The sequence below is a fragment of the Pristiophorus japonicus genome, chromosome 10 (assembly GCF_044704955.1).
Source record: "Pristiophorus japonicus isolate sPriJap1 chromosome 10, sPriJap1.hap1, whole genome shotgun sequence".
Lineage (NCBI taxonomy): Eukaryota > Metazoa > Chordata > Chondrichthyes > Pristiophoridae > Pristiophorus > Pristiophorus japonicus.
In genome coordinates this window covers 5013894-5041168 of record NC_091986.1, presented here as the reverse complement: position 1 = coordinate 5041168, position 27275 = coordinate 5013894, and the positions used below count along the sequence as shown (strand labels likewise).

The window sequence follows — 27275 nt, the reverse complement described above, 5'->3', positions numbered from 1 at the left end:
CTTAACTGCAACTATACTATTCGCCTCAACCCCTCCCTGTGGCCGCGAGTTTCAAATTCTCACCACTCTCTGGGTAAAGAAGTTTCTTCTGAGTTCCTTGTTGGATTTCTTGGTGACTATCTTATATTGATGGCCTCTAGTTGTGCTCTTCCCCACAAGTAGAAACTATGGGCTCAAGTTTTGGACCCCCACTAGAACGGCGCACATCGGAGAGGCCCGTCTAATTTGTTGAACAGAAATTGCAGCGAATACTTTCCTCGCGATTCTCCGATATCTGTCGGCCCGTTTCCAGCTCGGCTCGGCGCGGCGTAGCAGGAGCTGCTGGGGGCGGAGCTACAGCCCTGCGCCAAAAACAGTGCCGGCAGCTGCGCGCGTGCGCAGTAGCTCCCGGCCCTCCCAGTGCGTCCTGTCTCCGGGCGATGATCCTATCCCTGGCCGAAGGGACGTCTCCCCTAGCCCAGGCCGAGTGGCCTGACACCTCTTACCTTGTCGGCGGCGGGGCCCGGCATCTCGCTGGGGTGGGGTCCGACTGAAGTCCTCGGCGGTGGCGATCATCTGCTGGGTGACCCTGCCCGAAGTGGTGGTGTCGTCATCGGCGGGGCCCGCCTGACCGGCATTTCCTGGGGGGGGGGCCCTGTCCCAGAACACCATTGGAGGGCTCCCGGTGCTGCAGTAGGTGAGTAGAAACTTAATTTTTTATTTATTGATTTAAAAAAATATATTTTTTTGATTCTTTTTAAATTAATTTTTTTTTGTTTGACTTTAAATTATTTTTTCATTAATTTTTTGATTGATTTTATTGATTTATTGATTTATTTATCATTTATTATTGATGATGGCTCTTTATTTGTAAAAGTGAAGTGTTAATGTTAGCAAACCCCCCTTGTCCCCCCCATCTCTCAATCCTTACGCCTGATTTCCAAGTGTAGGCAAGGTTTTTCTGAGCGTACAAAAATCTACACTTACTCCATTTTAAGTTAGTTTGGAGTAAGTTTTCACTGCCTAAACTTGCAAAACAGGCGTAAATGGCTGGACATGCCCCCTTTTGGAAAAAAAATCTCTTCTAAAATGGAACTATTCTAACTCAATAGAACTGGAGCAAACTAAATGCCGAGAATAGCAATGTTTAAAATTTGTGCAGAATTTCCCTCTGGTCCCTGCCGGTGGTGGCCTTCCTGCCTGATATCGATGCATCCGCTCGTCTGTGTCTCGATCCTCCCTACTGGCTTCTGGCAAGAGCCAATATGGCAAGATCGAGATGAGTTCTGTGATTTTTAAATTGTCTAGACCTCAGGCTGGCATCATTGTGGGCGCTTCCCTCCTGCCCCAGCCCCTGTACGCTGTAATCTTGCCCCAGGGTATAATTGTGGCTTGGGAGTTTGAGATCCTCAGTGTGGCAAAGTTATAGAGAGATTTTGAATAATAAAAGAAAATCTATTGTAAAACAGTTGTCATCTCAAGTGGACGTATGGCACTATTTCAACGAAGAGCAGGGGAGTTATCCCCAGTGTTGTGGCCAATATTTATCCCTCAATCAACATAACAAAAAATACAGATTATCTGGTCATTATCACATTCCTGTTTGTGGGAGCTTGCTGTGTGCAAATTGGCTGCCGCTTTTCCTGCATTACAGCAGTGACTACACTCAAAGTAATTCATTGGCTCTAAAGCATTTTGAGACGTCCAGTGGTCGTGAAAGGCGCTTTATAAATCTAAGTCTTATTTAACTTTGCTGTATTTTTGTTGTACTTTGCTCCACATACTGATGGTCTATTCTAATTATGGAAATGCATAAAACTTTACACTAGCCTGAAATATTGAATGCTGAGGTTATATAAGATCATTAAAAAAACACTTGTAAAAAACTGTGAAAGGTTTTGAACACATTTGATTCATATGCCTGTAGTAACTTGCTGTTTCTGTTGTAATGTTCAAGCGTAATCTGTGCACCGTGCCAGGGATCATTTATAATGCTCAAACTAGGAAAACTAATTAAAAAATACTTATCTTCTGGCATTATTTCAGAAAAGGAGTTAATGAATCCCTTAGGCCATTAATGTAGAACCTTTATCTGACATACAAAAAAAATCTATAGCACATGTCTTGTTCGCAGTAGGAAAAAGATATAAATTTAAATCCAGGGACAGAACAGAAAATGAATATGTATTATGCATTTCTAGGTATGTAAATAAAATGTGATGGAGTGGCAATAGTGAAGTATATGGCATTTTAACCTAATAGAATGTAAGATTTTATATTTTTACTATTTTGGTAAAATTGCACAATATAAACTGTTGATTAAGGGGCAAAAATAAAAATGATCAGTAAATCTATATATATTTCAGTTTTATTATTAGTTGTAGGAGTCATGGTCATGTCAGGATCATACAGAACTATGCAACAATATTAGCTCGGCGAAATCCTAACGTCCTAACTTCATTTCTTAGAATCAGGATAAGAGAGCAGAGGGTAGAGAAAAACAAGGGATGGGAGGGGGTGAAGGTAGGGGAGAGGAAACTAAGAAGGGGAGGGTGTTAAAGGGAGGGGGAAGGGTGTGGAGGGGGAATAAAGCAAGGGTGTGGAGGGGAGGGAAGGGGTGCAGGAGGAGGAAATGGAGTTTGATCAAGTAGGGGGAGGAAAATGAGAGGTTGGAGTGAAGGGAGAAGTTTGGGGCAGGGAAGGGGTGGAGGAAGAGAAGGGGAAAGAGGGTTGCAGGAGAGTGAGGAAGAAGGGAAGGGAGAGGGGTGGAGGAAGGAAAAGAGGGAGGATGGAAGTGTGGACGGAGCGGCGGTACGAGGAGGGGGGGGGGGGTAGAGGAAAATGCCATAATTGGGGAGACAGAAGCCCACTATAACGTGCGAATAAATAATCAAAACTAAACTGAGTTACAACGGGCCCAAGTTTCCACAGGAGTTGCTCCTATTTTTTTTGGAGCAATTCGTTTTTTTTGGAGTGACTTAAATATTGCAATTCTCCACATTTAGTTTGCTCCAGTTTCAGTGAGTTAGTTCAGTTTCTTTTTAGTTCAGTTTTTTTTTCCAAAGGGGGTGGTGTACCAGCCCCTTACGCCTGTTTTGGCCATTTAAGCAAGTATAAACAGCGTAAAGTTACTCCGAACTAACTTAGGCCAGCATATGTGTCCACTCTGGAAAAACTTTGTGGACACTTTAGAAATCAGGCGCAGATAGCCAGAGATAGGGGGGGCGGTGGGGGATGGAAGTTAGAAGACCTTGCAAAGCACTAAACACCTTCACAACAACATTAAAGAAGCATAAGTACATTTAAAGCAGTAAGCACTCAACAAAGCAATACATTTAAAACACCAAGACTTAGAAAGCAGAAAAAAGTAATAAGTGGGGGAGGAGGTGAGGTGACGGGGGGTGGGGGTGGGATGGGCGAAGGTGGGGTGGGGGAGAGGGGGAGAGGGAGGGGGAGGAGGAGGGAGGAAAACCGCACTATGTGGGTAGGATCCAGGAAAATCCAGCCCATTGTCTTCAGTCCCTGCCACCAACTCCATTCCCGAGACACTGATTTCATCCCCTTCCCTGGAAACTGTCTGAGGCTGAATCAGACTGGTCGCAACCTTGGTGTCCTTTTTGACCCTGAGATGTGCTTCTGTCCATATATCAGCGCCATCACTCAAACTGCCTATTTCCCCTTCTGTAACAATGTCTGACTCCGCCCCCTGCTCAGCTCATCATCTGTTAAAACTCTTATCCATGTCTTTGTTACCTCTAAACTTGACTATTCCATTGCACTTCTGGCCGATCTCCCATCTTCCACCCTCCAGAAACTTGAGGCCAAATAAAACTCTGCTGCCGTATCCGAACTTGCAGCAAGTCCCGTTCACCCATCACCCCTTTGCTCGCTGACCTACATTGGCTCCCGGTTCAGCAGTGCCTCGATTATAACATTCTCAGCCCTGTTTTCAAATCCCTCCATGGTCTCGCCACTCCATAACCTCCTCCAGCCCTAAAACCCTCTGAGATATCTGCGTTCCTCCAATTCTGGCCTCTTGCGTATCCCTGATTTTAATCGTCCGCCATTGGCTGTTGTGCCTTCAGCTGCCTAGTCCCCAAGCTCTAGAGTTCCCTCCCTAAACATCTCTGCTTCTCTACCTTAATTTCTTCCATTAAGATACTCCTTAAAACCGATGCTTTGACCAAGCTTTTGTTCATCTGCCCCATATCTCGATATCTGGCTCTGTGTCAAATTTTATTTGTTATCACGTCAAAGGTGCTATATAAATGTATGTTGTTATCTTTATCAAGACAGCTGATGAGACAGGAGAAAGCAAATTACTGGAGAGCCACCCAGTGACCAGAATGTGGAAGTGCAGGTCGACGCCAAACAATCTTTTTAATTGGGAACTCCAGTCGTAGGCTTTTGTTCCTGGAAAAGGTGGTGATAGGCTGAATGTTCTAAATGGTAGATTATAAAAAAACACACTGGCATATTACAAATGTTATTCATTTGTTAACTATTTTAATAACTTTCACTGAGAGATGTAGACATTTAACACCCATATTGTTTCCGTCGAGATGATAGCTGGATGTGGTCTGCTACGACTTGCTTCACAGAGAGTCTGGTAGATACAATACTTTGAAAATAGCCAAGGGCGTTCGTCTTGTCATTTTGTTTCATTGTACAAACATTCAAAATGTCTTAAAATATTTCACTAGATTGAGTACAATGTTATAAATACTTGGGGCAATGGCAGGATTTCTCAGGTGTTGGCAACTCTTAAGCTCCAACATTTTTCGAGTTTAAATTAATTTGATTTTGCCCTTGATTTCCTTTTAAAGTTTTGTTTATTTTTCATCCTTATTTAATTTCCAATTAACTTCTTCAATTGGTTAGTCGAAAACTTTTGTGCTAATGTTTGTATGTAACGCTAAACAGGACAAGCTCATAAATCCTCAAACAAGGGAGTGATCTGGCAACAGAGTGGCAGCTGTTTAGTGGGAGGGGGAAGGGAGGCAAGAGGAATAATAATTAAATACAAATTTAAACAGTATTAAACACATTAGTTTAAGGTAGACAAATAGGGGAACCAGTAGAATGTGAGCAGCAAAAAAACATTGTCAATAATTTTGTAAAAAACTCAAAAATTCGAGAGTAATTGTAATCATTGTCTTCATTGTAGTCATTGGTTTGAGTCGTACATCCGCAGTTTCACAAATACAAAATGGTATTGGCTATTTCAGAATCACCAATAAGAAAGCAGTCATTGACAGTGGGGTCTGGTAAATGTTGTTTATTAGTAAGTGATAGTATCACATCTAAGACTTAGACTTTTATCAATGCCAGGTAGGCAAGATAAAGCTGCTTTTGTTTCTGAAAGATAATAAGCTAGTGAGATACATTTACAGCACTAAACTCTTCCCCCAAGTTGGCCTAAGTAAATTGGCACTAATTCAGCACCAAGGGTTTGCTGGTATAATTGGGTGAAAAGCAGGAAACCTGTTTCATTGCTTGTTTTGGGTATAAAGTGGTTTCAATTTTCAGCAATATCATCGATCACCTTAATCAGAATACACCAACTAAATAAATAAGTCATGCAATTAATGATGCTGAATGTCAAGTAAGGTGAAGTGGAATTGGTAACCGGAGTGAATTTTTTTTCAAAAAGAACAGATGACCGGATTTGAAATGTGTATCACTTCCAATAATCGTGGGATGTTAAGAAAATACATCTTCCATATACTCTTGCTAGACCAAAAATCTATAGTGTTATATGTCTTAGTTTTATATATCCTGTTAACAGAAAAATTGTTGAGTTAGTATTATTGGGTACAAACTAACAGTTTGTTGTTGCTTGTGGGTGCTGGTGTATTTTGAAGTTGTTTCTGGTACACTCATAATAACATAATAAAGGATGAAACTGAGTACTGTGTACAATGAGCAAGTGTGACCTTAGCTCCTTTTAATAAGACTCCAGAGTGCAGGTACCTTGTGGGTGGCCTGCTTATATACCGTGCTCCCAAGGGATGCTGGGATCCATCAACAGGTAGGCCCTCTGGTGGTCAGGTGTCATTCAGGTTACACAGGGTTAAATACATTACAGTTTCTAAGGAACTTTGTCAGAAGAAGTGGTTGTATGAGGTTTTGTAAAACTTGTGTAGATGAATGTTTAATACCTTGGACATATTGTATTGTGTCCTTAATGTGCACTTGTCAAGATAATACTACTAATCAGTGAAGTTTAAGTATGCAAGCTTTACGCACATATATCCCATTTCTAGGAATACTACTTTTATGCAGGCATAACAGCTAATGTGTATCACAACATTGTGACACTACTAACGTTGAAAATGTCTACCTTAGTGCCACCTATAATTAGTAACTGCAGGTACTTTTGAGTTTTATACAAGTGTTTCTGTTTTATCATTGAAGAAAAGTTTTTAAAGTTAATTCATAAGATATGGGCATTGCTGGCAAGGCCAGCATTTATTGCACATCCTTAATTCATAGAATCAAAGAATGGTTCAGCATGGAAGAAAGCCATTCGGCCCGTCGAGCCCATACGGCTCTCTGCAGGAGCACCTCAGCTAGTCCCACTCCCCTGCCCTTTCCCTGTAGCTCAGCAAAAATATTTTATTTCGGGTACTTATCCAACTTCCTTTTGAAAGCAGTGATTGAGTCTGCAGTAATTGCACTTGAGAAGGTGGTGGTGAACTGCCTTCTTGAACCGCTGAAGTCCATGTGGTAAAGGCACTCCCACAGTGCTGTTAGGGAGGGAGTTCTAGAATTTTGACCCAGTGACAATGAAGGAACGGCAACATATTTTCATGTCAGGATAGTGTGTGGCTTAGAAGGAAACTTACAGGTGGTGGTGTTCCCATGCACCTGCTGCCCTTGTCCTTTTAGGTGGGAGAGATTTTGGGTTTGGGAGGTGATGCCAAAGAATCCATGATGAGTTGCTGGATGACCTCTTGTAGATGGTACACACTGCAGCCACGGTACGCCAGTGGTGGAGGGAATGAATGTTTAAGGTGATGGATGGGGTGCCAATCAAGCGGGCTGCTTTGTCCCGAATGATGTCAAGCTTCTTCAGCGCTGTTGGAGCTGCACTCATCCAGGCAAGTGGAGAGTATTCCATCACACTCCTGACTTGTGCCTTGTAGATGGTGGAAAGGCTTTGGGGAGTCAGTAGGTGAGACACTCGCTGCAGAATACCCAGCCTCTGACCTGCTCTTGTAGTCACAGTATTTATGTGGCTGGTCCAGTTAAGTTTCTGGTCAATGGTGACCCCCAGGATGTTGATGGTGGGGAATTCTATGATGGTAATGTCATTGAATATCGAGGGGCGGTGGTTAGACTTGCTCTTGTTGGAGATGGTCATTCCTGGCGTGTTATTTGCCACTTATCAACCTGAATGTTGTCCAGATCTTGTTGCATGTGGGCACCGGTTGCTCCATTATCTGAGGAGTTGTGAATGGAACTGAACACTGTGCAGTCATCAGCAAACATCCCACTTCTGACCTAATGATGGAGGGAAGGTCATTGATGAAGCAGCTGAAGATGGTTGGGCCGAGGACACTGCCCTGAGGAACTCCTGCAGCGATGTCCTGGGGCTGAGATGATTGTTCTCCAACAACCACAAACATCTTCCTTTGTGCTGGGTATGGTTCCAGCCAGTGCAGCACTTTCTCCTGATCAATGTTCCCTCCCCTGAGCACGACATTTTTGTCCATGGGCAAATATTACGACAACAACAACAACTTTCATTCACCTGAGCCAAATGAAATTATTCTGCACCGATGACTTATTTTGTTAAGTGTTCAGTGATTGGAACAGTCTCCCCTTGAAGCTTGGTTTTATTACACATCTCCATCATCAGCTATCATCACCCCTATCCTCAAAAATCCAACCCTTGACCCACTATGCTTGCTAGCTATTGCCCCATCTCCAACCTCCCGTTCCTGTCCAAAGTACTTGAACGTGTTGTCACCTCCCAAATCCGTGATCATCTTTCCATGAATTCAATGTTTGAATCCCTTCAATCTGATTTCCGTCCCTGCCACAGTACCGAAACGGCTCTCATCAAAGTCACAAATGACATCCTTTGTGAGTGTGACAAAGGTAAACTATCCCTCCTCGTCCTTCTGGACACGGTTGACCATTCCATCCTCCTCCAACGCCTCTCCACCATCGTCCAGCTGGGTGGGACTGCACTCGCCTGGTTCCATTCTTATCCATCGAATCGTAGTCAGAAAATCTCCTGCAACGGCTTCTCTTCCCGCCCCCGCATCGTTACCTCTGGTGTCCCCCAAGGATCTGTCCTTGGCCCCCTCTTATTTTCTCATCTATATGCTGTCCCATGGAGTCAGTTTCCACATGTAGGCAGACGACATCAAGCTTTACACCTCCACTTCTGTTGGCCCCTGCTTGGTATTTAAATTGTCAGATTGCTTGTCTGATATCCAGTACTAGATGAGCAGAAATTTTCTCCAATTAAATATTGGGAAGACCGAAGCCATTGTCTTTGGTCCCTGCCACAAACTGTGTTCCCTAATCACTGACTCCATCCCTCTCCCTAGCATCAATCTGAGGGTGAACAATACTGTTCGTAACCTAGGTGTTATATTTGACCCTGAATTGAGTTTCCAGCTACATCTGCGGCATAACTAAAACCGCCTTTTTCCACCTCCATAACATCGCCTGCTTCTGCCCCTGCCTCAGCTCTTCTGCTGCTGAAACCCTCATTCATGCCTTTGTTACCTCTAGACTTGACTACTCCAACTCACTCCTGGCTGGCCTCCCACATTCTGCACTACGTAAACTTGAGGTCATCCAAAACTCAGCAGCCCATGTCCTAACTCGCACCAAGTCCTGCTCACCCATCACCCCTGTGCTTGCTTACCTACATTGGCTCCTGGTTAAACAATGCATCAATTTCAAAATTCTCATCCTTGTTTACAAATCACACCATGGCCTCGCCCCTCCCTATCTCTGTAATCCTTTTCAGCCTCACAATCCCACAAGATGTCTGCACTCCTCAAATTCTGCCCTCTTGACAATCCCTCATTATAACTACTCAACCATCGGTGGTTGTGCCTTCAGCTATTTGGGCCCCAAGCTCTGGAACTTCGCGTAAATCCCTCCGCCTCTCCTTTTCTCCTTTTGAGACACTCCTTAAAACCTATCTCTCATCTGTCTTAATTTCTCCTTTTGTGGTTCGGTGTCAAATTTATCTATTTTGTCTTGTAACACTGTTGTGAAGTACCTTGGGATGTTTTACTACGTTAAATGCGCTATATAAAAAGTTATTATTACTAAAAAAAACAGTTGATTCTAACTTGCTGAATCGAAATTGATACAGATCTTGTACACCTTTGGCTGCACATACACCATCCTTGCTCTTATCTGCATTGACAAAGATAGCAAAAACCCATTGTTCTGAACAAGCAAGGTCACTGCGAAGCGATCGGCAGCTCTACTTGTTAAGAAAGGATAGCGGGAATAGAATACCACATAGTTCTTCAAGTTAGTTTCAAGTTTAGTAAAATTTTTAATATTTATGAGAAATATTGCCTCTTGATTTCAGGGTCTGTTTAGGATACATTCTCGCAGCAGGTCTCCAGCAACCGATTGTATGGGCGACTGCGGGCAATTAATGGGAATTTCAACTTTCTCCTCTCACCCATTGTCCTCCTCATTCGCTTTCGTGGCTGGAGAATCAAGGGTAGAGGGGCAGGTTGCTGGCTTACACCCGGCCTCTGAGACACCCTGGTATTCCCCCCCGGAGCAGCAGCCCACACACATCGGAAACATACATTTATACACAGGGCCTTCAGCATTCCAAGGCACATCTCGCCGGGTAAATCAAACAGCGTTTCACACCGAGCCACAACAGGTGACCAGAAACATAACTGGCCTGTGACACTGCTCCAACTCAGCTGCTGTGTGAATCTGCAATTTTATCATTTTTATTTCCGATTTCTCACTGCCTTTCTTTGTGTTCTGTTAACATCATTTTGTGTGTGTGTACGGGCAGCAGGGAAGGATTATTAACATCTCTGGCCGGCCATTGAGCAACACTCTGCACTGAATATTCAAGACCTCAAGTGGTGCCTGCTTACGGTTCGAGGATGCTTTAAATTATTGTGTGTTTCTGTGTGTGTGTGTGTTTCGGTGTGTCTGCGCGTCTGTGTGTGTGTTTGTGCACGTGTGCATGTGTGTTTATGCGTCAGCCCGGCCCAGAAATTGGCGTGGTCCCAGCCTGCAAGACCATCAGCGGGCCGGGGCCATCGGAGGGAGCAGCGTGCGGCGGTATACCACTGCAGGGAACAGCTCGTGCTGCTGCAGGAGGGCGACGGCTACGAAGCCAGGTCGCTGACTGCAGTTAGTTAGATATGGCTCTTACAGCCAAAGTGATCAAGGGGTATAGAGAGAAAGCAGGAAAGGGGTACTGAGGTTGAATGATCAACCATGATCTTATTGAATGGCGGTGCAGGCTCGAAGGGCCGAATGGCCTGCACCTAATTTCTATCTTACTATGTTTCTATGAAGGAGCGGCAAGAGTCCGTAGAGGGAAGTGACCGGGGTGTAGGAGAGGCGTGAATCTGGGGCCCAGAAGAGGCGAGGGCCCAGGGGCAGCACGGGCCAGCCCACACTGCGATGTGTGCGCACTAGGTCCGTGCAGCAGAGCTGGTCTCCAGTTAGTCCTGGTTAACCCTTGCCACTGGACCAAGACCTAGCTCTGTCAAGCCCGTGTGGTGGCTGGTGTGCAATGGCCACCACACATTAAAAAAAATCCACGCACAGGCATCTTCCACCCTTCAATATGTAGTTCTGGACCTGGAATATTAGGTCCTTCAGTGAAACACCTGGGAACTAATCTCTCTTTGGCGTGGAAGCAAGTCATCCTCGATACGAGGGACTGCCTATGATGAGGATACATTCTGTGCAACAGGTATGTGCAAATCAGTTTTGCTATTTTAAAAACATGTTTCCCCAAGAAGATTTGGTAAGTACTCTGTTTTTAAATGTACAGTGTCGTTTTATTTACTGTTTGGATTTTATACAAATCTTTCAACTCCCCCCTCTTGTTTTTTTGGCCAAAAAAGGAAATTGATTGAAAGGGATGATGCGTTTGCGAAAAGTGCGGGTTGGGGAGGGTTGAAGGTGTCGGCCTCTTTACAAGCGCTTTACCCCGAACAGAACAGCCAAGGGGTCGAGTCTGGAATTATTTAAATCGTGTCCGAGAAGCCATGTGCACCCTGAGCTCGTGATTGCTAGGTAATGATTCAAAGTAATTCACTGACATTGCTGTATGCTGCTGCTCTGCCTTGATACAACTGCCCCTTGAATCTCTGGCTCGATCTTCTCTGAACTGTACCACAAAGGAATGCATTGAATGTACAGTACTGAAGGAGGCTGTTCGGCCCATCGAGTCTGTGCAGACTCTTTCACAGAGCAATCCAGTGAGTCCCACTTCCCTGTTCTTTCTCCATATCCCTGCAATTTTGTCTCCCAAGCATTTATTCAATTCCCTTTTGAAGGCTACTATTAAATCAGTATCCACCACCCTACTGAGCAGTGCACTCCAAATCCTAACCACTCGTTACGTCCTCATGCCTGTTCTGGTTCTTTTGCCAATCACCTTAAATCTGTGCTCTCATATTACTGATCCTTTGGCCAAAAAGCCAAAGGAAACAGTTTCTCTTTATTTACTTTATCTAAATCCTTCATGATTTTAAACACCTCTATTAAGTCTCCTCTTAGCATTCTCTGCTCCAAGGAGAACAACCCCAGCTTTTCTAGTCTAGCCACTTATTATTCTACATGCAACTTAAATATAATATTTGTGGTCAGACATGTCAATGCCCTTTTAACTTTTCTTCTTAAATATGTAATTTGCTCATTCCTAAGAACATAAATGGGCCATTTGGACCCTTGAGCCTGCTCCATCATTCAATAAGATCATGGCTGATCTTCTAGCTCAACACTTTCCTGCACTATCCCCTTCCCTTGATTCCCTTAATATTCAAAAATCTATCGATCTCTGTCTTGAATATGCTCAACAACTGAACCTCCACAGCTCTCTGGGGTAGAGAATTCTAAAGATTCACAACCCTCTGAGTGAAGAAATGTCTCCTCATCTCAGTCCTAAATGGCTGACCCCTTATTCTGAGACGGTGTGACCCTTGGTTCTAGATTCTCCAGCCCGGGGAAACATACTCCGTGCATCTACCCTGTCGAGCCCTGTAAGAATTTTGTATGTTTCAATGAGATCACCTCTCATTCTTCTAAACTCTAGAGAATAGTCTGCTCAATCTCTCCTCATAGGACAATCCCCCCATCCCAGGAATCAGTCTGGTGAACCTTCGTTGCACTCCGTCAATGGCAAGTATATCCTTGCTTAGGTAAGGAGACCAAAACTGTACACAATTCTCCTGGTGTGGTCTCACCAGGGCCCAATATAATTCCAGTAGGACGTTTTCACTCTTGTGCTCAAATCCTCTTGTAATAAAGGCCAACATACCATTTGCTTTCTTAATTGCTTGCTGTACCTGCATATTAACTTTCAGTGATTCATGTACAAAGATACCCAGGTCGGTCTGAACACCAACATTTCCTAATCTCTCACCATTTAAAAATACTCTGCTTTTCTATTTTTCCTACCAATGTGGATAACTTCACATTTCTCCACATTATATTCCATTTGCCGTGTTCTTGCCCACTCACTTAGCCTGTCTATATCCCCTTGAAGCCTCTTTGCATCCTCCTCACAATTTACATTCCCACCTAGCTTTATATCATCAGCAAATTTGGATATATGACATTTGGTTCCCTCATCCAAATCAGTAATATAGATTGTGAATAGCTGGGGCCCAAGCACTGATCCTTGCGGTACCCCACTAGTTACAGCCTGCCAACCCGAAAGTGACCCGTTTATTTCTACTCTCTGTTCTGTCTGTTAACCAATCCTCAATCCATGCTAGTACATTAACCCCAATGCCATGAGCCCTAATTTTGATTAATAACCTCTTGTGTGGCACCTTATCGAATGCCTTCTGAAAATCCAAATCCACTCGATCCACTTGTTCTCCCTTATCTATTCTGCTAGTTACAAACTCAAAAAAAACTCTAATAAATTTATCAAACATGATTTCCCTTTCATAAATCCATGTTGACTCTCCCAATACTATTATTATGTTCTAAGTGCCCGGTTACCAGATCCTTAATAATGGATTCAAACATTTTCCCCACTACTGATGTCAGGTTAACTGGTCTGTTATTCCCCGTTTTCTCTCTCCCTCCTTTCTTAAATAGTGGGGTTACATTTGCAGGAACTGTTTGAAAATCTATGGAATTTTGGAAGATGACAACTAATTCATGCACTGTAGCCACCTCTTTTAATACCCTAGGCTGTAGACTATCAGGTCCTTTATCAGGTGATTTATTGACTTTCAGTCCCATTAATTTCTCTTGTACTATTTTTTTTACTGATACTAATTTCTTTCAGTACCTCATTCCCTTCTTTGGCCACTGTTTTCGGGAGGTGATTTCTGTGAACACAGACACATGGGGGAAATTTTCCACATGCTCGATTTTTGGCGCAGTTGCAGAAGTACGTCCAATTTTTTAGTGGCCGACTGCAGCAAAAAGAAGTTGCAAGTTTCGCCGGAATAAACTTTCATTTTGGAGCCGCGTAGATTGTCCTTAAGCTCTGTGGGTGGAGCTTAAGGTCTGCGCCAAAAACTGAGGTTATCAGAGCAACGAGGGACACACTGAAGGGCTGAGGTTGGCAAGTGAAACATACGGCGCTGCTTTACCATGCCAAATGGCCCCCTGCCCCCAGTGCCACTGTTATCCTGGGCCGAAAGGCCCCCCCCCCCCACCTGCCATGGGGCCCCAGGTGCCATGTCTTCTCTCTCTCCAAAACCTCAGCTCCGCTAAAACAATGGCGTCTTCTCTGCTGATTTTCTCTCTTCTGCGCAGATTTTCTTAAGTTTAGGTAAGGTTTTTCAGAACGGTGCACTGCGCTGTTTTTGAAAAAATCCTAGTTGGCCAAACTCACTTAAATGGCGCAGCCGGCAGCCAGCAATCCCAGTGATGTCAAAAAATCAGGAACTAAAAAAAATCAGCCGTTAGTAGTTTAGGATGATGCAGAAACTTTGGCGAAACTTGCAGATTTTAGTCTGCTCCAAAAAAACCAGAGTACGCCAAAATAAGGTGCAGAATGGTAGCGAAAATTCAGCTCAAAGTATTTGTTTAATTTCTCTGTCATTTCCTTATTCCCCATTTTAATTTCTTCTGTCTCAGCCTCTAAGGGACCCATGTTTACTTTAACTAACTTTTTCCTTTTTACATTCCTATGGGTAAAAACCATTGTTTTTATGTCTCTCACTACTTTACTCTCGTATTCTATTTTTCCTTTCTTTATCAAATTCTTGGTCCTCCTTTGCTAAATTCTAAAATCCTCCAATCTTTAGGCTTGCTGCTCTTTTTGGAAACATTATAAGCCTCTTCCTTTAATCTAATATTATCTTTAACTTCTCTTGTTAGCCATGGTTGGACCATTTATCTCATGGTGTTTTTATTCCTTAAGGGAATGTGTATTCATTGTGAATTATGAATTATTTCTTTAAATGTTTCCCATTGCTTTTCTACGGTCATATCTTTTAATCTGTTTTTCCAACCTACCTTCACCAACTAGCCTCTCATACCTACGTAGTTTGCTTTGTTCAGGGTTAGGACCCTAGTTTCGGACTTAACTAACTCACTCAACCTCAACATAAATTCTATCCTATTATGATCAGTGCTCTCTGGAGGCTTCTTTAATACAAGGTTATTAATTAACCCTGTCTCATTACACAGTACTAGATCTAAAATAGCCAGTTCCTTGTCTTGCTGATCTAGAAAACTATCTTAAATACATTCCATGAACTCTTCCTCTGCACTGTTTCTGCAAATTTGGTTTGCCCAGTCGAAATGAAAGTTAATGTCCCCCATGCTTACTGTATTACCCTTGTTACATGCATCTCTAATTTCCTGATTTACACACTGCCTCACACTACAATCACTGTTGGGGGGCCTATAGGCTAATCCCATTGGTGCTTTCTGCCTCTTGTTTCTTAGCTCCACCCAAACTGATTCTACACTTGGTTTTCCAATCCAAGATCCTTTTGCTCTACTTTCTTTATTCCCTCCTTTATTATCAGGGCTACCCCTCCTCTTTTTCAATTCTGCCTGTCTCTTCTAAAAGTAAAATATTTAGTTCCCAATCTTGGTCACTCTGCAACCATGTCTCTGTAATGGCTATTAAATCAAAACCATTTTTTTTTTTCTGCGCTATTAATTCATCTATTTTGTTGTAAATGGTTCGTGCATTCAGATATAGTGCCTTTAGCTTTAACTTTTTTCTATTTTTCCCTGATGGCACTTTAGTCACGAATGCCCTGTTAACTTTTATTATTCGCTTCGTCCCTTACTGACCCACTCGGCTTATCTTTTCCCTGATCACTGCTCTGCTCTTCAGCCTTGACATTTCTCTTGCTGCTTTTGAATTTACCCTTTCCTGATTCTTCCCACCCCCGCAATCCCTCATTCCTTTAAAGCCCTATCTATCACCCTTGTTATTCGATTCGCCAGGACACTGGTCCCAGCCCAGTTTAAGTGGAGCCCATCCCCACGGAAGAGCTCTCTCTTTCCCCAGTACTGGTGCCAGAGTCCCATGAACTGAAACCTCTGCCTCCCACACCACTCTTTGAGCCACATATTTAACCTTCTAATATCTATGTCTCTTTGTCTCTACGCAATTTGCACATGGCTCAGGTCCATGAGATCCAGAGATTATTATCTGTGAGGTTCTGCAATTTAATTTTGACCCCAGCTCCTCAAACTCTCTCAGGAGAACCTCATTCCTAGTTCTAACTATGTTGTTGGTTCCTACATGAACCAAGACAATGGGATCCTTCCCCTCCCACTCGAAGATCTTCTCCAGCCGTGAGGAGACATCCTTTATCCTGGCACCGGGCAGGCAACACAAACTTTGTGGCTGCAGAGAACAGTATCGATCCCTCTGACTATACTGTCCCCTACCACTCTTCCCTGCCACTTGAATGGCCTCCTATACCACGGTGCCATTGTCAGTTTGCTCATCCACCCTGCAGTCCTTGTTCTCATCCCCACAGAAAGCAAGTATCTCATACCTGATGGTCAAAGTCAATGGCCGAGGCTCCTCCATCACTACATCCTGGGTCCCCATAACTTCCTGAGTCTCAGTCACACCCTCCTGTCCCTCACCATTGATTAACGTTAAAGTACTACTTGATCTAAGGGGTGTGACTGCCTCCTGGAACAAAGTGTCCAGGTAACACTTCCCCCCCCTCCCTGATGCCCTGCAATGTCTGCACCTCGTACTCCAGCTCAACAACTCTGAGCCGAAGTTCCTCGAGCTGCAGACACTTACTGCAGATGTGGTCGCTCAGGATCTCGCTGGTCTCCACAAACTCTCACATGCTGCAGTTATGGCACACCACCTGCCCTGCTATCTCTATCTAAACTTTACTTATTTGATTAGTGAATTCATTTTATTTTAGTTTTGTTACTGAATTGGTTTATCGAGTTTTAGTTACGAATTAATAAAGTAGTTATAGCAATTTATAGTTTCTTAGGTAGCCGAGAGCCGAAAAAGATTGTAGTACTCACCAACCAATTACCTACCTGCTGTCCTGTGATGTCATTCCTCGATTTTTATTTTCTCTCTCCTCTGCTCCGCTCTGTCCCCGACCAGGTCTGCTCTTGCCACTGCTCTCGGTGAGTTTGGGCACCTCTCTCCTCCGTTCTTTATTCCTCTTGCTCTGCTCTGTCCCCGACCGGGTCTGCTCTCGCCACTGCCTTCGGTGGAATTCTCCTGGTGTCCATGCCTCAACCATCACCATTACCAAAACAGAATTACTGGTCAATCTCACTGCTGCATGTGGGATCTTGTTTTCACAAATTAGTTGCCACTGATGCCTGTAGGTTACACTTCTTGTTTTCTTGTCATCATATTTTACTCCTCATTGACAGATTTTCACATTGTCTTTAAAAAGCAATGAGGTGCTGTGCACTGAGGGAGTAATTGGTGCCAAATAAACGAAGATTTAGTGGTATACATCTGAGCTATACATCAATACAGTCTACACCTGACATGAAAAAATTGAATTATCGAATAATTTGAATGTCAATGAAAAGAACATGAGAATGTAGGAATTTAGTTCTAAAATTAATTCAGATAATTTGAACTAAGCAACTTTGAATCAAGTGTAGAGGAAAAGTGCATTAATTCTTTCCCATTTTCCTTTAGGTTCTGATCTTCAGGTGTGCACGTCGAAGGGTCTGACATGCTGCACGAGAAAGATGGAGGAACGATATCAAGCAGCATCTCGACAAGATATTCAAAATCTGCTTCAAACATCCAGCTCAACTCTGAAATTTTTAATATCACGAAATGCGGCTGCTTTTCAAGGTAACCTGTGATCTGGGTCAAGTAAAGTCCTCCCAAGTGTTTTTTTGCCCTGCTTTTTTAAAAAAAAATATCTGGAAACACAACATTGTGTTCATGCAGAGATAACTATTCCAACAGAATAAATCTAAACATTCATTAAGGTGATTGCTGTCAGTACAGAGAAACTTTGAGAAATGATCAGAAACACATTTCCTAAAGCAAAATTCCAGGCTTCAGAACCCGAGTTCAATAAATTAGATAATTTTGTGTTTCACATTTGTGCCTAAGGAAGAGTCCAGTCCATTCATGGCCTGATGTGAGCTCCACATTTAAAAGCAGCGGTGTATGAAGCTTCACTTGGGTATCCTATGCAGACTTTCTGCTTTGATGAAGAATGTTGAGGTTTGGTTTGCCATAAGCAGGTCTTGTTTAAGTCTAGCAATGTTTGTGATACTTCATCAGTTATGATTGTTTGGAAGCTTAATAGCCTTGTCAGGTCTCTTGTGTGGACTCTGGCATGGAGAAGTCGATTGCTTTGCACAGCTTTTCACAAAACAGGGTATTAAAATTTGTCCTCAATATAATCCAGTCACGCAGAGTCAGGTAATAAGGCTTCTCTGTAGCCAGCTGAGTATGCTACAGTATACTATCACTCTGATTATGGAATTTGTAGAATAGTGAAGTTGCCCTGGTGACTTTCCAAGCCATTTTGAAATTTCAATATGTTACAGGTGAGAAAGTGTCTTCAAACCTTCCTGATAGTTTTGCTCAGGCTGTTGCATGATGGACTTCAGTCAATTTTCTTTTAGTTGGAAGAACCATTTTTAATTCTTAATTTAATTTTGTTTTGTTTATTATGTATGATGAATAGGTTTCAATATTTATTTAATTATTAATAAAAAGGGTTACACCAATTCATGGAAATGATTAATACACCCAAATTAATCTAATGTTCCAGTATTGTTTTGACCAAATTTAGATGTCCAGCTTTACATTTTTGGACATGTTCCAATGGTGAAGAGTTTTAGAAGTTATGATCCTTTTATTTATTATGCCATGGAGAGTGATGCGAAGGACTTTGCACTGATGTGTGTAAGCATAATGCATTTACAATGTGACAACTTTTCTTGTTTACTTGTCATCCTGTTTTACTCATCGTTGACAGATTTTCAAATTGCAGAATCTTTGGAACCATTACTCATTTTTCAAGTTCAAACTTTACTTTAACATATATGGGTTGAATACAAAACAGTTGCAATACTGATAATTCAAGAATTGACTCAGAAGAAATCGGTGAAGTCTTCTCACGCGTTGCTGATTGAACTTTATCATATTTTGTGAAGGTTTTTTTGAGGTTACAAAATTCTACTTTTTAAAGTTATTTTCGAAGCCTTCCCCATTTCCTGGTCTCTTCGAGGGAGCAAGGATGAGTTCGCCCTCTGATTCTGCCACCCATGCTGCTCTGAGTTGACTGTAAGGAAGTTCTTGGGAATGACTCATTGATGACATTTCTGCCAATTTTCTCTCCCCTTTGAATAGCTTCTGGTGCTCGACAGGTCCTCACACTGGGAGGGCAAGTTGATAAAGCAGCACATGGGTTCCTTGATATTATAAAAAGGAGGATAAGCACCTAACTTGAGATTATACTAATCATTGGTTAGTTCAAAGTTAGAATATTGTGTCCAACTTTGGATATCTTTCCTTAGGAAAGCCATTAAGGCCATGGAATGGGTGCAGTAGAGGTTCATTTAAAATATCAGGAATGAGAGGCTGTAATTATGAGGAGCGACTAGAGAAACTGGGGCTATTTTCATTTAAAACAAAGATTGAGAAGATTTGATAGATATATTCAAAATTACACAAAAGGTCTGATAAAAGTTCAATGGGAGAAACCAATTGATGACTAACAAGTTATAAATTTATATCATCACCAAAACAAGAAAGGGAGAGGTTAGGCATTTTTTTTTAGATAGTGGGTTGTAAGAACATGGAATGCCCTCGCAATACAGTGGTAGAAGCAAAATCCACAATAACCTTAAAAAGTAAATGGATAAATATTTCAAACAGAAATGTTTAAAATAGTATGGGGAAAGGACTGCAGAATAGAATTAACTGGATAACTCTTGCCAACGCAGGCGCGTTGGGCCAAATGGCCTCCTTCTACACTGACAACTTCTGATTCTATGGGCTGGATTTTGGGCTTTGCTGATTTCGGGGCGGTAATGGCGGCGGGGCGGTAAAGTTAGCGCCCGGGAACAGTTTGTGCCTCAGTCAGTAACATTGGTCAGCTGGGCCCTGAGTCAGGGGGCACAGCGCTAAGGGAGGCGTTGTACACCTTTCTTGGGCGCTAGGATGGGAAACTCCCGAGCTAAAGAGCCGGGCCGGGAGCACTCCCAGAGACGCCTGTGGGGAGGGAACTAAACCCACAAAAACGTTCCCCAAACATTGCCCACGCCACCACAACACAAATCACAAAAACATTAAAAGAACAAACAATCGCACTTACCTCAGGAGCCCATTACTCACCTCTCCGCTGTCGGGATGGTGGGACCGCCCTGATTTCCCGGGCGGTCAGTACGGGGCGCGCTGCGGGGCGGACGGGTCGGGCGGGAGTCAAAACTCGCGCCGGTGTCACAACCGGGGGCGTTACACACCGGGCGCAGCTCTTCCGGGTGGTGCTGCTCCGCGCCGCCGCTAAACCCGACCCGAGGATCGCCGCGGGGCGCTGGAGGCTGACCGCCCGCCCAGAACACCCCACCCCCGCCATTGTCACCGCTAAACCCGACCCGAGGATCACCGCGGGGCGCTGGAGGCTGACCGCCCGCCCAGAACACCCCACCCCCGCCATTGTCACCGCTAAACCCGACCCGAGGATCACCGCGGGGCGCTGGAGGCTGACCGCCCACCCAGAACACCCCACCCCCGCCATTGTCACCACTAAACCCGACCCGAGGATCACCGCGGGGCGCTGGAGGCTGACCGCCCGCCCAGAACACCCCACCCCCGCCATTGCCGCCGCTAAACCCGACCCGAGGATCACCGCGGGGCGCTGGAGGCTGACCGCCCGCCCAGAACACCCCACCCCCGCCATTGCCGCCACTCCGGGGTGAAAAACGGAGTGGTGAGGATCAGAAATCCAGCCCTATGATTCTGATTTATGTTGGGAAATAAATGATACAAGAGAATTGGAATCATTTATGCACCATGCACTGTGCCTGTTCACGTCTTTTTTCGTCCTAATGGAATCTACCACGGATGCATTCCCATTTTGGAGCTTTATTCCCTTGAGTTTAGAAAGCTTTGGTGTGAACTAATTGAGGTGTTCAAAATAATAAAGGGATTTGATAGGATAGATACAGAGGAGCTGTTTCCTCTGGTGGGGTAATCCAGAACAAGGGGACACAGTCTTAAAATTAGAGCTGGTTCATTTGAGTGATTTCTGGAAGCACATTTTCAATTAAAGGGCAGTGGAGATACAGAATTCTCCAGAGAAAAATCTGTGGATGCTTAGTCAATTGAAATTTTCGAGACTGAGAGCGAGAGATTTTTGTTAAGGGTGTCGAGGGCTCTGGAGCAAAGTCGGGTAAATGGAGTTGAGTTACAGATCAGCCGTGGTCGAATTGAATGTGAAACGGTTGAGGGAATGAATAGCCTCCTCCTGTTCCTGTGTTCCTAAACGCATGGCACAGATTATGTACTTGTGCTGCTAAGCTGTGCTTTTCATACTTGGCTTGCTTAAATTCAGAACTTGAGTGAAAAACAGAGGTCAGTACTGTAAATGTACAAACTGTTTTCTTTAAACATGTTGAAAACAAATGACGATGGGAGAGAAAATTTTCTCATCGTAATCCTCAATGACATACTCCTACTGTTCATTCAAAGACATTTTCAGTAAGCTAAATGTTGATAAGCTTTTGAGCCAATTTATAAGTTAGGGAAGAAGGGAAATCTTGCAATAATGTTGAATGTAACCCATTAAAGTTAGAAAACTGAGCAAGTGGTTAGATGAAACACACGGGTTAATAATTGAATGATTATCATAACGCCGACAGGGTTTGACAATTCAGAAAAGACAATTTTGAAGACACTCCTGTTCTAATTTTAAAAAGTTATGTTAATTTGATTAGTCTGTCTGAAGCCATCTTTATATTTTTTCATGGTCAATCAGCAACAAATCACCATATAAAGGTTCATATTCAGGGACCTTTAAATGATCTAGATAATCATCATAGGCAGTCCCTCGGGGTCGAGGAAGACTTGTTTCCACTCTTAACATGAGTTCTTTGGTGACTGAACAGTCCAATACGAGAACCACAGTCTCTGTCACAGGTGGGACAGACAGTGGTTGAGGGAAGGGGTGGATGGGACTGGTTTGCCGCACGCTCCTTCCGCTGCCTGCACTTGTTTTCTGTATGCTCTCGGCGACGAGACTCGAGGTGCTTAGCGCCCTCCCGGATGCACTTCCTCCACTGAGGGCAGTCTTTGGCCAGGGACTCCCAGGTGTCAGTGGGGATGTTGCACTTGATCAGGGAGGCTTTGAGGGTGTCCCTGTAACGTTTCCTCTGCCCACCTTTGGCTCGTTTACCGTGAAGGAGTTCCGAGTAGAGTGCTTATTTTGGGAATTTCATGTCTGGCATGTGGACAATGTGGCCTGCCCAATGGAGCTGATCTAGATATTGATCAAATAAAGGCAAACTCTGGTCTGAGAGTTTGAACCTGACATAGAAATATACAGAGCAACCAGCTTTTCCATTTCACTACCTAAGATCTTCCAAAAGTTGCAAGTTTAAATGTTCCAATATGGAGATATGACCCTCACATGTGCCCCATCGGAGAATTGCACCATAACTTGGTCAACATTTGGCTTCAAGTACCTGGGGGTAATTGTAACTTCCAAATTCATTGACCTATACAAAAGACCATTTCCAGCACATTGCTTCGCTGGGCAACAACAGCTTGCAGTGATTTACAGCATCTTTCAGAGGCATTGTGGCCAAAATTCATGCTCGCCAGAAAGCTGGCGCACATTCCGTTTTTAAAAAGGTTTTACCGTGGGGTCCGATGAGACGCGCTCTCGATTTTCATCTGTTTGTGTGTTTTTTTTGGAGCGGACCGGAAGCCGGTCATAATGGGGGCGGAAGTTTGGCAGTAAGTGCTGGTGTGGGGCGGAAATGGGGCTGGGACGGATTCTCCGCTGCTGTCACTCAGCAGCGGAGCGGTGGTGACGCCATTGCGCGTGTGCGTCACCACGTTTCTCCCCTGCTTTAAAGGGGACAGAATCGGCGAATATTTAAAATCGGCCACTGGGCCACCAGGGAGGGTTTCAACTAGGGCCAGCGGCCTGGCACCCAAGAGGGAGTGGTGTGTGCCAGGCTGCCTGTTGACGACCCAGCCGAATCCGGGGGGCACAAGAGTCTGGCCAACATGGATGTCAGTCGGCAAAAAAAATTAAATGGCGGCCACGTCTGTGGGCCGTTGGCTTTAATGGCCACCGCGCAGCCAGGGCTCGCAGTCAGAATAGAAGGTACGCTGACGGAGAAAGCTGTCGGGGTCACCGCTCGGCGGGGATTCGAGTTTTCGGGCTGAATATGGACGGAGGTAGGGGGTCACGGTGGTGTGCGCACTGATGACGCAGTTACGGCCGCTCGGCAGTGGCGGGGCAGGAGTGGGGACCACCAGGGAAAAAAACCCCACCTAACTTAGCCGGCAGCGGCCATTCGACCAGAAATCGACGGCCATTGGATTCCGCCGCATGGCCGCCGCAAAACGGCGGTAACGGGCCTTATCCAGACCCATTAGGTCTTCTTCCAGGTGTTGCACCACAGTCCAAATATCCTACTGTGGACCTCAGTCTTGTCCTGAACTCTGCTCTCCCTGTTAGGTAGATGGCAAATACTAAAATAACTTCAGTGTTGCCGACTGAGTCGAGCCAAAATATTTATACAAAGACCAAGTTTCAAGACGCAGATGGATAGTTAATGAGAGTGACTGGCAATGGTGGCCGTGAACATGCTTTATCTTAAAGGCATTGTTTCACACACTTGCACATTCTGGTGAGAATGCTTTTTATGATTGAGAGACAATTTAGCACCACAACAAAAAGTAGGCATTTGATGGTGAGAGAGGAAATAGCGAGGACAGTGTTGCTGAAATATTTTTGTACATGAAGGCAGAAGTATTCTTTAAAGGGAGAGCACAGGCATTTGGTTATATCCTGTGCAAGCGCCTGGCACACCAGTCCTTTCTGCTTTAGAGTTACAGACGCTTTTGCTTCATTTTTCATTGCCGGCTTCTTGTGCCAGAATACCTCCTGGATTCTGCTCTTCCTCCGTGATTAGGCAACTTGGGCAGAGCAAAGTTATGGAACGTGCAGCACACATCAATTATCTTTTAAACCTCACTATAATGTGCTCCTGATCTGTCCAGATATCTGAACAGATGCCAGTGGTATGCCCAATAAAGATCCTGTAGATTATATCATAAACCAAAGTCTCGTATAGCATTTTACAGTTTTCTAAAATCTAGGACATCAGGAGAGGGTTATGAACTATCCAGTAAGCAAACTACTCCCCTCGTCCCTCTGCCCCTCCCCCCCCCATCGTCCCTCTGCCCTCCCCCCGTCCCTCTGCCCCCCCCCCTCCCCCCGTCCCTCTGCACCCCTTCCCCCCCGCCCCAGGTCCCTCTGCCCGCCCCTCCCCACTTTCCACACTCGCTGTGTAAAAAAAATAATTCCTTGTGTCGCCTTTGGTTCTTTTGCCAATCACCTTAAATCTGTGTCCTCTGGTTCTCGACCCTTCCACCAGTGGGAACATTCTCTCTATCTACTCTGTCCAGACCCCTCATGATGTTGAACACCTCGATCAAATCTCCTCTCAACCTTCTCTGCTCCAAGGAGAACAACCCCAGCTTCTCCAGTCTATCCACGTCACTGAAGTCCCTCATCCCTGGAATTATTTTCATCAATCTTTTCTGCCCCCTCTCTAAGGCCTTCACATCCTTCCTGGACACAATACTCCAGTTGAAGCCAAACCGTGTTTTATACAGGTCCATCATAACTCCCTTGTTTTTGTACTCTCTGCCCCTATTTATGAAGCACAGGAGCCTAAGCTTTTTTTAATCCGCTTTTTCAGCATACTCTGCTACCTTCAACGATTTATGCACACACAACCCCAGGTCTCTCTGTTCATGCACCCCCTTTAGGATTGCACCCTTTAGTTTATATCCTCTCCTATCCCCCTCCGATGCTCTCTCTTACCCTTTCCTCTCTCTTCTCTTCTCTCCTCTCTCTTTACCTCCACCTCTGCCTCTCTGCCTTCCCCCCCCCTCTCTCCCTTCGCCCCCCCCCCGTGTCTCCCTTCGGCCTCCCCCCCCCCTGTCTCTCCCTCTCTTCCCCCCCCCCATCTCTCCCTCTCGCTCCCCCGCTCTCCCTCTCGCCATACCCCACCTCTTTCCCACCATTGATAAGACAAACTGCAGCAAAGCCAATGAGATGCTCTTTAAATAAGCAAGCCAGATCTGCCATTTTAACCTGAACGAGCACTCGCCTTGTGCTGGGACCTGCGTCCGTGGTGGCAGCTGCCTGTTTTTAATGGCCTGGTGTCAGAACCTAAGAATATAAGAAATAGGAGCAGGAGTCGGCCATTCGGCTCCTCGAGCCTGCTCCGCCATTCAATAAGATCATGGCTGATCTGATCTTGGCCTCGGCTCCACTTCCCCGCCCACTCCCCATAACCCTTCACTCCCTTTATTGTTCAAAAATCCGTCTATATCCACCTTAAATATGTTCAATGACCCAGCCTCCACAGCTCTCTGGGGCAGAGAATTCCAAAGATTCATGACCCTCTGAGAGAAGAAATTCCTCCTCATTTCTGTTTTAAATGTGCGGTCCCTTATTCTGAAACTATGCCCCCTAGTTCTAGATTCCCCCACCAGGGGAAACATCCTCTCTGCATCTACCCTGTCGAGCCCCCTCAGAATCTTACACGTTTCAATAAGATCACCTCTCATTCTTCTAAACTCCAATGAGTATAGGTTCAGCCTTTCTTCATAAGACAATCCCTTCATCTCAGGAATTAACCTAGTGAACCTTCTCTGAACTGCCTCCAATGCAAGTATATCCCTCCATAAATAAGGAGACCAAAACTGTACGCAATACTCCAGGTGTGGTCTCACCAATACCCTGTACAGTTATTAGACATCCTTGAGAGATGCATGTTGGACATCTTGGGGAGTTAACGGTTAACATTCAAACTTTTTGAACCTTTAAAGCCACAGGCTTTCCAATGTATACAGGATGACTTTGAAAAGGCACAAAAGGAATGCATTGCTTGTAAATACTTGTGTAAGGGGATAAGTGTTAGTAATGGTGTCACCTCCGAGTGGTTAATGTAACTTTAGTTTTAGGGTAATAAAACAGGGGTAGCGAGTCCATTTGCTAAAGATAACAGTAGGTAAATGATATCTCGTTTTAGGGAAGTGGTTCTGAGGTAAACAATTGCAAACCGTTTACATAGGTAGTCTGCTTTCAAAGGATTTGGGAAATAGATACGTCATTTTGACATTTTCCTTTGATGTAGTCAAACTCTGGTGTATAAAGGAGCATGGTTTTCAAGAGGTTTTTTTGGAGTAATCCAGAGAAGAACGGAGATTGACTGGGATGAGATTTAAAGCAGAGATGAGGAGGAATTTCTTCTTTGAGGGTCGTAAATCTGTGGAATTCGCTGCCTCAGAGAGCTGTGGAAGCTGGGACATTGAATAAATTTAAGACAGAAATAGACAGTTTCTTAACCGATAAGGGGTTATGGGGAGTGGGCGGGGAAGTGGAGCTGAGTCCATGATCAGATCAGCCATGATCGTATTAAAGGGTGGAGCAGGCTCGAGGGGCTTTCGAGCCGACCCCTGCTCCTATTTCATGTTCTTATGATTGCTTAACACCCGACAGCTGCTTTGGTCAAGAAGTCGGCAAGTGTCATGTGCATGAGGCTCGGCTATTAAAATTGGCAGAGCCTGCCTGTTGCAGCTCCCGGACAGGCACGTTGTTGCTTTGCTGCATTCCTGCCCGGGAATTGATATTTATCTGCCCTGTAGCTGGCTCATTGCAATTTGCCACAATACCTTTGTTGCACATTGGATTTTTTTTCAGATGCAGTATTGACAAAATGACTGGACTCCAAAACCCTCAAAGCTTCTCTGAAGGTTTTATTTTACAGACCCAAGTTAAGAAGTGGGAGAAATTCTTTAAAATCGCAACTTTAAAATGAGAAGGTGTTGAAATGATTGCCAACATGTTATCAACAGAATAGCAGCACAGTACATCGTACCATGTATACTTGGAGCATCACAAACAATGAGGAGGTGCAGGCTGGTTACCTTGTAGCTGATTGCACTCTCCTTTATGCTCTGTTCTCCCTGAGCAGGACCCAAGGAGGAAGGAACAGAACACAAAACAACTACTGATCTATTTACTGTCGAGGTTATAGGCTCTGATACTATTGATTCCAAACAGATGTAAATGTCCAGATTTGCACATCGAGGTGCGCATGCATTATGTATAGAGTTGCATTGAGCAATACCGGACATTTGGATTTATTGGGGTCAAGTTTCGGCCTGAGTTGCTCCTGTTTTTTTTTTGGAGCAACTGGTTTAGAATGGACTATCTTCGAAATTGCAATTCTCGGCATTTAGTTTGCTCCAATTCTAGTCAGTTAGAACAGTTTCATTTTGGAACAGATTTTTTTTCGGCCACTTACGCCTGTTTTGAAAGTTTAGGCAGCGAAAACTTACTCCAAACTAACTTAGAATGGAGTAAGTGTAGATTTTTATATGCTCAGAA

General features: G+C 44.3%; 1 protein-coding gene across 2 annotated transcripts in view; it reads left to right on the top strand.

The window, feature by feature from the left end:
* The window catches only part of gpc5a (glypican 5a), a 1129174-nt gene that overhangs the window by 16788 nt on the left and 1085111 nt on the right, over nucleotides 1-27275 (top strand). For both annotated transcript variants that reach the window (XM_070891692.1, XM_070891693.1), the window contains exon 2: nucleotides 17303-17464. In XM_070891692.1, coding sequence (XP_070747793.1) covers nucleotides 17303-17464 — 162 coding nt within the window. The remainder of the gene's footprint in view (nucleotides 1-17302; nucleotides 17465-27275) is intronic.